The sequence below is a fragment of the Molossus molossus genome, unplaced genomic scaffold, assembly GCF_014108415.1.
Source record: "Molossus molossus isolate mMolMol1 unplaced genomic scaffold, mMolMol1.p scaffold_m16_p_9, whole genome shotgun sequence".
Lineage (NCBI taxonomy): Eukaryota > Metazoa > Chordata > Mammalia > Chiroptera > Molossidae > Molossus > Molossus molossus.
In genome coordinates, this window is record NW_023425403.1 from 28,121,535 (window position 1) to 28,135,333 (window position 13,799).

The window sequence follows — 13,799 nt, forward strand, 5'->3', positions numbered from 1 at the left end:
ACAAAAATACAAAGGATCATTAACAAATACTATGAATACTTATACCGCAACAAATTGGACAATCTAAGCAAAATGGACAAATTTCTATAAACACAAAGTCTCTCAAAACCGAACTGAGAAGAGATAGAAAACTTGAACAAACAAATAACAACTAAGGAAATTGAAAATGTTATCAAGACTCTCCAACCAAACAAAAGCTCAGGCCCAGACAGTTTCATGGGGAAGTTTTACCAAACATTCAAAGCAGATCTAACACCCATTATCCTCAAACTATTCCAGAAAAATTCAAGAAGCAGGAAGACTTTCACACTTGTTTTATGAGGCCAGCATAATTCTAATTCCAAAATCAATTAGATTTAAAGACACTACAGAGAAAGAAAACTACAAGCCAGCATCCCTGATGAAGATAGATGCCAAAATCTTTAACAAAATATTAGCAAATTTGATCCAGCAATACCTTAAAAAATTATTCACCATGACCGAGTGGGATTCATTCCAGGGATGAAAGGCTGGTGTAATATTTGCAAATCAATAAATATGATACACCAGATAAATAAAATAAAAGATAAAAACAATATAATCATATCAATAGACATTCAAAAGGCATTCGACAAAATCCAGCAACCATGTCAGATAAAAACGCTCATCAATGTGGGAATACAGAGATCATATCTCGATATAATAAAGGCCATATATAAAAAAATTACAGCCAACATCATACTCAATGGGCAAAAACTACAAGTATTTTCCTTAAGAACCGGAACAAGACAGGGATGTCCACTTTTGCCACTCTTATTTAACATAGTATGAGAAGTCTTAGCCACAGCAATTAGATATGAAAGAAATAAAGGGGATCCAAATTGGAAAGGAGGAAGTGAAACTGTCATTATTTGCAGATGACATGATATTGTACTTAGAGAATCCTAAAGACTCCATCAAAAATCTACTAGACTTAATAAACAAATTTGGGAGAGTGGCAGGATACAAAACTCACATCAAGAAATCGATGGCATTCTTATACACTAATAATGAACTCACAGAAAAACTAAAAAAAAAAATCCCATTTACCATTGTGGCAAAACAATTAAGATAGCTAGGAATAAACTTAACCAAAGAATTAAAGGATCTATTTGCAGAAAACTATAGGACATTGAAAAAAGAAATAGAGGAATATATAAAAAAGTGGAAGTACATACCTTGTTCATGGATTGGAAGATAACATCATTAAAATGTCCATACTACCCAAAGCAATCCGTAGATTTGATGCAATCCCCCCATCAAAACACCAATGACACATTTCACAGAACTCAAACAAATCCTTCAAAAGTTTATACAGAACCAAAAAAGACCCAAATAGCCACAGCAATCTTGATAAAAAGGACAAAGTTAGTGGGATCACAGTACCAGATATCAGGTCATACTACAAAGCCACTGTAATCAAAACAGCCTGGTACTGGCATATAGATCAATGGAACAGGACAGAGAAGCCAAAATTGACCCAAAAGATTATGCTCAATTAATATTTGATAAAGGTGGCAAGAGGATACAATGAAGTAAAGACAGTCTCTTTAATAAATCGTGTTGGGAAAATTGGACAGCTATATGTAAAAAAAATAAATAAAAGAAGCTAGACCATCAACTTACACCATACACAAGAATAAACTCAAAATGGATAAAAGACTTAAAGGTGACCAGTGAATCTAGAAAATTTCTAGAAGAAAATGTAGGCAACAAAATTTCAGAAATCATAAGCAGCAGAATTTTCACTGATACATAACCTAAGGCAACAGAAACAAAGGAAAAGTGAACACACGAGGCTACATCAAACTAAAAAGCTTCTGCACAGCAAAGGAAACAACCATCAAAACAGAAAGGGAACCCACTATATGGGAGAACATAATTGCCAATGATACATCAGATAAGGGGTTAATTTCCAAAATAAATAGAGTGCTCATACAACTCAACAAAAGGAAGACAAAAAAAACAGTTAAAAATGGGCAAGGGACCTAAATAGACACCTCTCCAAAAAGGACATAAAAATGGCCAAAAGACATAAGAAGAAATGCTCATCATCGCTAATCATCAGAGAGATGCAAATTAAAACAGCTATAAGGTATTACCTTACACCTGCCAGATTGGCTGCCATCAACAAATCATCAAACAAAAAGTATTAGGGAGGGTGTAGAGAAAGGGGCACTCTGGTACACTGCTGGTGGGAATGTAGACTGGTGCAGCCACTATGGAAGACAGTATGGTGTTTTCTCAAATAATTAAAAATTTTCTGCCATTTGATCCAGTGATCCCACTTCTAGGAATATATCCTAAAAAGCCTGAAACTCACATTAGAAAAATATATATACCCCTATGTTCTCAGCAGCACTATTTACAATATCTAAGATCTGGAAACAGCCCAAGTGTCTATCAATAGATGTGTGGATAAAAAAGCAGTGGTACATATATAAAATGGAATACTATGCAGCTGTAAGAAAGAAAGATCTCTTATCCCTTGAGACAGCATGGAAGGACCTGGAGAATATTATGCTAAGTGAAACAAGCCAAGCAGAGAAAGACAAATATCACATGATCTCACTTATTTCTGGAATATAATGAACTAAACAAACTGCTGAACAAAATTAACCCAGAGACATAGAAGTGGGGTACAGACTGACAAGCCTCAGAGGAGGGGGGTTTTGTGGGAGAAGATATGAACCACAGAACTTACATGCATGTATGCATAACCAATGAACATAGACAACAAAGCTGGGGATAGGGCGGAGTGGAAGGGGTGAAAGGTGTCAGTGGGGGGAAAATGAGAAACATCTGTAACAAAAACAAATTAATAAATAAAAAATTTAAAAATAAATAAAAAAATAAAGACAGTTTAGGCAACAATTTGGTAAACATTTTGCAAAGTGAATTTCATAAAAGCAAACTTATTACAAAGGTTCTTAAAAGACCGAGTTTTGTGTGAGAATTTTGGGTAACAACTTTTACATTTTTTACTCCTAATTTTAAAATGAATTTTAGCAAATTAGGTTACAATAAGATTTTATTATGTATGACAGCATTTCCATGAATATCATGTAAAAATAATATATTTTAATCATTTATAATGATTTACATTTAAAATGAGAAAAATGTAAGATTTCATTTATATCTGGTATAACCAAAACATAAAATTTTACACTTCATTTACAAAAAAAATCTTCTGCTCCCAGGTCAATTACCTTTTGCCTTTTGCTCTGTTCTTCATTAAGTAATTTAATATGTTGTTTCTTATTAGACTAAAGAGACTTTATAACTTAAAACTGAGATATGAAAATAATTTAAACCAGTTTTGTTGTGTATGTATGTATATATACAACAGTAACATATATTTCATAGAGAAAAATCTAGGAAGACAGAAATGTTGATACATATCTATATTTACTATGAAATAATAAAATAACAAAATCAGATAATAAGATGAGATGTTCTTATAAAAATATGTCACTGTTGTTGATATATTTAGGTAAGTATTATGTATATATATATATAACATATATAGTGTTTGATAGAATGCTCATAAAAACAGAAAGAGTAGTTATACCTCAGATAAGTGCCTTCAATTAATTTTGGCTTACTCTATACATTCTATATTATTTTCATCACTAAAATGGACATATATTATTTAACAATTATTTAAAAGTAATTATATTATAAGATAGATCATGTCATTAGAAGTACTTTATGCAATATAATTTAACAAAATAGAGTGAATGAACAATATGTTTCTCAAATCAGTGAATATACACAATTTGTAAGATAAAAGTCAATAAAACATTCATGGATATAACATCTATGCATGAATGCAGATTATATATTTTTCTGTTTTAGTTTTTTCTTAACTTAATTTTTTTCTATTTTCTTATTTTTGAAATTGTGCACTTAAATTATGAGAAAAATACTAACCATGCATCTAAAAAAAGAGCATAAATTAGAAAGTCATTTGGGACCAAAAATCTACATACCTTATTTGTATCACAAATAGTTCCATCTTTTACCCACATTTGTGCACTCTGTTCATGATCATATGCATATTCCAATGACACGCAGATTTGTCCTTGTATGTTAGTATAAATAGTACTGGCATTTCGAATTTCAAGTGCATTTTCACCTGTATATTTACATAGTAATTTTCCACACATTATATCTCTATAATTTACCAATAAAAGAAAATCATTAGTTATAAAAACAAAAAATATTAGAATATTATTTTTAAAGCAAAAAGATGTAAATGAAACATTGAAGTTTTGAAAAAAGATGTATGCAATTAATTTTGAAACACCAAAAAAGTGAGGGCTTTACTTTTTTTTTTTTTTTTTATCCTCACCTGAGGACATTTTTGCATTTATCTTCAGATACAGCAGGAGAGAGAGAGGGAGGAAGAGAGAGAAACATGGATGTGAGAGAGACACATTGACTGGTTGACACCCACACGACCCCAACCAGGGCCAGGGACAAACTGCAACCAAGGTACGTGCCCTTAGTGGGAACAGAACCCTGGTCTCTCTGGTCCATGGAACAACGCTCTAACCGCTGAGCCAAATCGGCCAGGACTTTACCTGCATTCTTAATAATAGCTGAACATTTTATTAATTATGAACTATTTCTTAGTTAACCTGAAAACTTTTTTGTAATGATTCTTTCACTTTTTTTGATTCTTATGAATAATCAATTTACAGTTTTTTCTACCCTAAAAATGATTAAAGTTTATATAATTATCAGTCTTACTTGATTTCCTTTTCAATTTTTTAAACATAATACTTTCACTCACTATTATGGGTAAAGATTTTGAGATCCACTCAAGAAGTAGTATATGCAATAAATATTAATATAAAATACATTATAATGATAGTGCTGTAAAGCACACAAATTATGAAAGTAACTGGAAAATTAAAAAGCATTAATAACAAACAAACAATAATGCAAATTACTGACTTTCCAAAAGAAATATTGGAATCCAGGATTATTGAATGACAGATTCAAAGGTAAGGCAAACTACTGTCTTTTCATTCTATATGCAGAGAAAACATCTTTCAGAATGAAATGTGACATTTTTAGACAATAATTAAAACAAGTTTTCATTAGCAGTCTTAACTAAAATAATAAATGTAAACTGAGTTCTTCACATTGAAGGAAATTATCCCAGCTATAACTTGTTTAAGTACAAAATACATATAGCTTTAACCTGATTGAGAAGCTTCATTCCTAGTCTTAGTTAGATGAGAGTGTTTATCACGGGCATATTGCTAGATTTTGTGATAAATCAGATACAAAACAATAAAATGATGTAGATAAATCTAAATGAGGAGACTGTGAGGAAGAGAAGATACAGGTTAAGTCATCTCCCCTTTAAACAAGTATAAAACTGGGCAAATTGGTAGAAACAGCCATTTCAGGGCTATAAAAACTGATAAATAGCAAATAGCAAATTGAGAAGCATTTATAAAAAGCTGCTATAAAATCAAGTAAGAATAGTGAGAGGTCTTCTTGCTTGAGTTGGTGGCCAAGCTCAGCCTTCTCCCAGCTCAGCTGAGGCTGTCATTTTATCAGGGCAGGCCCGGGCATGGAAGCTGATAAACTTAATGTCTTCTTGATACGGTAAGAAGGACAGAAAAAAATATCACCAGCAACATTTTGAGTAAAAGTAGCAAATTTTTAAGAGAGAGTGTAAACACAGATTGGAGGGGCAGGGGGGTGGTGGTTACAGGCTGGGCCATGGATACACCGCTGAAGCGCAGCCCACAGCTGGAAGGCCTAAAGGCTGAGACTCCCGAGAGCATCACCTCAACTTTGTGGGCGAAACGAGTGCTTGTGGAGTTCGAATCGAACCCAGAAGAAATGAGTGAGCCCAGGTCTCCTCGGCGTGTGCGGCAACCCAGCCTGGAATGCCCCCGATGTCAGCTGGAGACATGCCCAGGATCACCCTAGTCTAGGGCAGGGGGCAGGCCTGAGGTCTCCCCGAAGGGAGCCGGACTCGAGCCCAGGGTTCCCCCAGTGTCAGCAAGACCCAGGCCAGGGGTCTCCCCGAAGGGAGCCAGAGTCCAGTCCTGAAGCCCCCCAACGTCAGCCAAAGCCAAGCGAGGAGTCCTCAAAGTTCTCCTGGAGCCAAGAAGAACCAGATGCGGAGTTGACCCAGAGTGAGGAGGAGCTGGCCTGGGGGTCCCCCTCCGACATCAGCTGCAGTCGGGCCCAGGATCACCAGAGCCTTACCCTGGTCAGCAAGGCCCAGGTCCAGAGCCCTCACCGCCACTACAGGAGCTAACACCCCAGCCACCTGGCTCCCCCTGGGGTCAGCACGTGCGGAACAAGCCACCTCCAGCCAGGAGCTGGTGAGAGACGGCCTCTGGCCAAAGAAGCGAAAAGGATCTTTAAATTTGCCTAAATCTAAATGTGCGCCCCAATTCACAGACAGAGCTCTCTCTCTCAGTGCCAGATGGCTTTAGTTATGAATTCTATGAACTATATAAAGAAAAATTAATGCTAATTCCACACAAACTTTATAGAAAATGAGAAGAGTAAAACACTTTCTAACTCATTCCGTGGGGCAGGTTTTACCCTGATATCAAAGCCAAACAAAGTCATCACAAAGATGCACAAATCCTTACCAAATATTAGCAAACCAAATCTACAATTATATAAAAATGATTAAACACCATAATGAAGTGGGAATTAACAAGGAATGCAAGATTGGGTTAATGTGTAAAATATTCTAATTCAAACAACAGAAAAGAAAAAAATGCATAATCACAGAAAAAGCATTTCATAAAATCTAATACTGATCTGTGCTAAACATTCTCGTCTAACTAGAAATAGAAAGTTCCTCAATCTGATAGACCTGTATATATAACCCACTAATAATATCATGATTCAAGTTGTTCCTTTAATCAGGAACAAGACATATAATTCTGTTTTCATCACTACTATGCAATGGGGCAAAGATGTCCTTGGAATTGTACCAAATCCTGTAAAAATACAAATGAATAAAATGAACTACATCAAAATTAAAATATTTTTCTCTCCAAAAGATATCATCAAGGAAAGGATAAGAATAGCCAAAAGAAAATATTTATAATTTATATATTGATAAAGATTATATTTTAAATATATAAACTACTTCTATAATTCAATAACAACAAAACTTAAAATGAATCACAAGAAATGTTATATGAAGTTCTTCAGAGAAGATAAAAAGTACCTGTGTCAGAAAAGCATCTACATAATTAAAGAGTATCAAAAAATAAATAAATAATAATTAAATAAAAGAATAATAGTTTTATTTTTTTTTATTCTTAACTGAACTAAAATATAACTGTCTACTTAAAATAGTAATACAAAAAATGTATTGAGTATTTATACCATATGTATAAGTAAAATGAATAACAGCTATGTCAAAAGATGGAGGAATTGGGATAATAATAAACCTGCACTACATGAAAAGCAGTATACTGTTATTAGAGGGTGAGCTATTACTGTGTCATATATTATTATTTGAAGATAACAACGGTAACAGTAATCGCTTTTAAAGGGAATGGTCTAAACAACCAATTAAAAGCTAAACATTGGGTGAAGAATAAAAATATGACCCAAGGTCAGTGTAATATGAAAATTTATTAATGTAATATGCTATATTAATAGAATGATGGGGAAGAAATATAGAATCATGTCAATAGGTGGATGAAATGAAAAATATTTGAAAAAAATGCAACCAGTTTTTAAGATTAAACACTCTCTGCAAAGAAGGAATACAGAGAAACTTTCACAGTCAGATAAAAGACAACAAAAAACCTATAGCTACCAATAAACTTAATGATGAAAAGCTGAATTTTTTTCCCATAAAATTGGAAATGAGATAGTGTTCTTTCTCCACTTATATTTCAACTTTTTAATGCATATTCATTCAGTGCAATCAAGCAAGAAAAATCAATTAAATGCTTTCCAATTAGAAATGATTGTTAATTAAGACTTTATTTGTAATTGATATAATCCTGGATATGGGAATGCTAAGAAATTTGCCTACCAAAACCAAACAAACAAACAAAAAAACCTAGGAAGTTCACACAATATAAAAGATCAATATAAATTGATATTTGTATCTTCATTATTATTATGATATTGAACAATGTGGAAATGAAATTTAGAAAAGCATTCTATTCATAATAGTTTCAAAAACAGAATGTTTAGGAATGTATTTAATGAAATCAATGCAACACATTAACACTGAAAACTAACAAAGCTGACTGAAAAAATTAAAGAAGATTGAAATAAAATGAGACATTTTATATTTATCAATTGAAAACTCAAAATTGTTAAGATGGCAATTTACTACACACACACACCACCACCACCACCACCACCACCACCACCACTACCAATGCAGTAGAACTGATGAAATCTAAGGAGTAAGGTGTATGAATTTACCAGTGCTAATTTCCTGGTTTTTATATTGTACTACAGACAAGTGTAATAAGATGTTACCATTTGGGGGAACCAATTGAAGTGTACAGGGGTCTCTCTATTCTCTCTATGTTTTTTTTTTGCAACTTCTGGTGAATCTATAATTAGTTCAGAAATAAAAGATACAAAGGTAAAACTCAATGTAAGGAAGACTAAACTAATCTAAATATAATGGAAAACAATTTAAAGAGATTCCTCACACAGGAAGATTCACACATTGACAAGAAAACTAGAAAAATGCTAAAAATAATTATTAATTATATATATGCAAATTAAAACAAAAATAACTTACAACTAGAATGACTAAAATAAAACAGACTGATAATACCAAGTAGCACATTATGGAGAAACAAGGACTCAGATTCTGCTAGTGTGAATATAAAATTGCACAGCCACTCTGAAAAAAAATTTATCAGTTTCTTAAAAAAGGTTTATATAAACTTACATGACTCAGCAATTACAATGTTATGTATCTATCTACCCAATATAAATGAAACTATATCTCACCATAAAGACCTGACCTTCCTTGAAGGTTTATAGCAGCTCTATTCATAATACATCAAAACAGTGCATCACATAATTGACCATAAATAAGTGGATGGATAAACTAATAGTGTTATTTATGTTGTATATATCATTTTCAGTGATAATTTAGAGTTATTCATCAATAAAAATAAACTACTAATATGAGAGCAATCTATTAGGATCCCAAAAATTTTCAGTGATAATTTACAATTATTCATCAATGAAAATAAACTACTAATATGAGAGCAATCTATTAGGATCTCAAAAATCATCCTGAGTATATCAAGTTTGACACAAAAATATGCATACTCTAGGAGTCCATTTATATAAAAATTTTGGACAGACTACATTCATCTACCATCATTAGATAAAAACACAGGCAGAGATTGGAGAGAACATACTTGCATGATGGAAATATTAATCAAGTTGTACACCTAAACTGCAATCAATTATTAGCTCATGTAAATTAATAAAAATGCAAAAATAAAAAAAAAGCAAAATGAAGACAAATGACTCAAAGGAATTTACATACACTCTATCTTCAGAATGCTATGTTATATCTGGACTTTAAACAAAACTCCATGAGGGTAAAACAGTAGTGTTTTCAGATGTTTATAATGAAAATGAAATTATGTTAAAATTTCTATGAAATAGGAAGAGACAGTATTATTGATCCTATTTTACATACAAGTAACTTGTATTTGAAAGGGTAGTATTCTTTTGTAAGACACATGGATAAGGAGTTGCAGTAAAGGATCTATAAGTTGCATACATGTTAGGTAGGAAACTGTATTTTATCTAATAAAAAATAAGAACAATAAACTGTTAAAATGCATCAGTTAAATTTATCTAAACTCCTAAATATTTACTAAGCATAAATATAACATCTGTTTAATTTTTAATTGAATAATTTTAGAAGTAAAAGCTCAAGGGTCAAAGTTGCATTAATAAACAAAAGTAAACAAATTATATACTAATTTGTTATAGTGGAGTTATCACTATGTACGTCATTTAAGGTATGTGCAGCATTTTGACAAAATGAATATCCTCAAAATTATGTCTGATGGATTGTTGTGAGCATGTGCTTATAGCACATGTTATACCATAAATTTGTTATTTGGCCTATGAATTTTGTTTGGTGTTATAAAGGCTACCACACACTCATTGCTACATCAAAGGATTCAAAGTATTATCCTGTTCCAAAGGGGCAGGAGAGACTAACCCCAGCCCAACTATATACTATGTTCTCTTAATAACCTACTACTCAGTAAAATCTTAGCAATGGTAAAAATCTAGGTATGTTGGAGCAATTTTTTTGGTGGAGAAAGGCAAGCAATTTTTTATGACCTGTTTTTTTTTTTCTCCCTTTGGGCAAAAGAAGAAAATGAAAAAGAGAAAAGCAGCCTCTGACATTCAGGAGAAGGTCTCATATTAACAGGAAGGCCTTGAAGTTGATACAAGTTGACTTGCACTCATTCCTAGACCTGGAACTTACACAAGCAATTACAAGAACATCAACTTTAGGTAAAGCCATTCAGTGACCATGGTGGATCAAGAAAAATGCAAGCCCACACACCATAAATTATGTCTGAACATAGAAAGGGAAGAAATAAACATGATCCAAGCAACAAAATTACCAAACATCCCTCTCATCCAACTAATATGAGTGACTATTGTTTTATTACCAATTATAGCTTTACCTTCACTCTAGTCTTCCTTCTTCAAATATGATTTATTAAAATATCCAATCACAGAATTACCTTCTCTTCCTGAAAACATCCACTTCAGAGCAATGTTCCACTTCCTGAAACCCTACTGAAAATCACTTAACACAAGCTCAAATCCTATAAGTCTCTAAACCTTTGGAGCCAAGATGTTTCACAGTTTCCCATAGTATGAAGTCTCACTGACTGCAAGACGTAAGTAACCCAACTTGTTTAACTATGGGTGCTTTCCTGGTAGTTTTTTGGCTGGAAGGCATTAACACAGATCTTGACATAAAAATCATGTCTACAGTTAAGTGGGTTGAAATGGATTCCAGATAGGGTAAAATTCTAATCTAACACACACACACACACACACACACACACACACACACACACACACAAACACACACACATTGGAATGTGAACAGAAAGGGAAGACTTGAATGATAATTGAGCCTTAAGAATGGATAATGCATATGAGATATTCTGGATTGTAGCTTTCTAAAAAATTCATGAGAGCATATTCAATCTTCTTAGCTTGAATAATCAAAGAGCAGAATTAGAAGATGGGCCTAATGTAAATTTGGTGACTGGAAATTAAAAGGTACTGAGCACTAAGATACGCATATGAACATCATCTTAAATCCTGGCTAACCACCAAACTAAGCATGAAAGTGAACATTCCAGGGAATTCATAAAATGCTTGAGGAGTCATAAGAAATGAACACTGTTTTCAGCTACTGCTCAGAGAGGTATATTGTTTATGAGTCCAGCTGTGTTCAATCCCTTCCATATCAAAATGTTTTAGCCTTCTGAAATGCATAAATCAATGCATAGTTTCCATTGTATATTATTCATAGTATCCGATATAAAGTCAAAAATTGCTAGGCATACCAGAAAATTAAAATGTGACAATGAGCAAATAAATCTCTAGATACCAATATCAAAATGACCCAAATTTTGCAATTAGCAGAAAAGTACTTTATAAGAAATTACATAAAAATTACCAGTGATTTAAGAGACAATATAGTCATAATAGAAGGTTTCCTTTAGTCAGTATATACTTTAGCAATTATGAAACAAACCTCTGTGTATTCTGGGTTTGAGCACATGGAAAACCATCTCATAAATGTACTAAGATGTACTTTGTGATGTGCATACTGTGTGTCAGTCCCATTCTAAGTGCTTTTCATAGACTAGTACCAGATGAGTGATGTTGGTGAAACTGATATTTATATTTTATATATAAAAAAAGTGAAACATATACCCAAGGTCATTCAAGTTGATAAGCCGTGATGTCTGGCTGTAGAGTACATGTTCTTAAACACAGTGTTTTACTGCTTCCTGGATAGTAAAAATTCATGGATTTTTATTTCATCACTATAAGAATGGTCATCCTATGTGTAAATTAAACAGTCTGTGGAAAGGTACAAGGGGTAATTTGGATATATGAGAAAAAGAGGCTCAGACATTCTGTATGTCAAGCATTGCTCTAACTTGATTAAATACAGTCTTACTTCATGGCCAGGTGATATTTTTATTTCATATAAATTTATGTGGTGATATTTTCAAATTTAAGGCAATAAATAGAGTTTCTCAGATAGATTTTGTAAAGCATACTTAGTGTCACACTTTTTGTATCCTGAAGCATCTGAACCACAACTGCCATATTCATTAGTCATAGCGTTAAGGACCTGAAAACATTCTGGAGGACCTTCAGATGCGTCTAGGGGAAAAACAAAAGTGTGGTTAGTTATATTGAACTTATATAAATTTAAAATAATTGACAAATACAGTTAACATTTTAAAATACATTGCACGAAATAAAATTATAATATAAACTAAAAACAAAAACTAGGTTTAAAACCACTTCAATGAAATATTTAGAAATTAAAAGCCCTCTTTTAATATCCAGATACTTTAGATATGAACATGATATTCAGTTTATCTCTTCATTTTTAGTAAGTCTAGAAGTACATATCTATAAGTATATAGGAAACTTGTACAAAAAATAATTGACTTATTGGTCAGCAATCTGTGTTTGCAAGTCAGTAATCCTGACTTTTCAAACCAAGCCAGTAAACTAATATCTTGATTTTTTCATCATAATTTCCTCTGACCAAAAATCTTGGAGCCACAATTGATTCATCTTCACATTCACTATCCGATCCATACACAGCATGTGTTTAATTCTCATAAGATCCAGCCTACTGAAAGAACAGTTTACTTACCGTAACCCTCCATCATCAGTTCTACTTTAGTTGAAGGATTAGATTAAATCAAAACCCTCTGATAGGAAGATTTAACCACTGCATTGTGATGCTAAAAAAAAATGACACACTAAGAGAGGAGCCCCGTTAGACACATCAGGATCTCAGTTGAAACTCCTAGAGGCAGTAGTGAACAGAACATAAGCAGTGGATTTTGTCCAGTTGTCATTTGTAAACCTGGTACGGGTGAGAAGTCAAAAGTGTAAGCTCAGCAAGAGAAGCAGGCAATTGCTGGCAGGCATAAAATAAGCCAAAGTTGGAGATCTTTCATAACTATAGGGACAAAACTAGAGACTCAAGAGGCATTCACATATAGTTTAGTCCCACCCACCAAGGCTTGTTCCTGCTTCTAAACATGTAAAAAGCAGGAGATTAATAAGTAAAAAGATGACTTCCATAAAACAGTACAGATTTTTCTACCATTTTTGTGCTGTGGCAGCAGGGAGGGGTGTCTCAGTAAATATAGCAACTCTCAGTTGAAAACCCTGGAGAGTTATGCCCTGGAAACAACAGTGTACTCCATGTACACTGAGCCTTGTCTAAACTCTAACCTTAACAAATACCCATTTCTGATTTAAAGTATTTAGTCTCTCATTTCATGTACCTAACAGGAAAAAAAGAAATGGATAGTAATCTCTATACAAGAAAAGCATTTAGACTGAAAACAGAATTTCTCAAAGGCAATCATTAAAGATAAAACAGTGCCCTGGCTGGTTTGGAGTCGGCAGTTAGAGCATCGGCCTGCAGAACAATGAGTCTTGAGTTCGATTTCAGTCAAGGGCACGTACTTCAGTTGTGG

At 33.2% G+C, this 13,799-nt stretch overlaps 1 protein-coding gene and 1 pseudogene across 1 annotated transcript in view; one reads left to right on the forward strand and one right to left on the reverse strand.

Moving 5' to 3' along the window:
- LOC118622331 (disintegrin and metalloproteinase domain-containing protein 2-like) overlaps window positions 1–13,799 on the reverse strand; it is a 119,534-nt gene that overhangs the window by 9,856 nt on the left and 95,879 nt on the right. The window contains exons 15-16 of the mRNA XM_036249780.1: window positions 12,351–12,456; window positions 4,011–4,194 (exon numbers count right to left, since the gene is read on the reverse strand). Of these exons, the coding sequence (XP_036105673.1) occupies window positions 4,011–4,194; window positions 12,351–12,456 (290 nt within the window). The remainder of the gene's footprint in view (window positions 1–4,010; window positions 4,195–12,350; window positions 12,457–13,799) is intronic.
- On the forward strand, window positions 5,761–6,488 carry LOC118622956 (annotated as a pseudogene).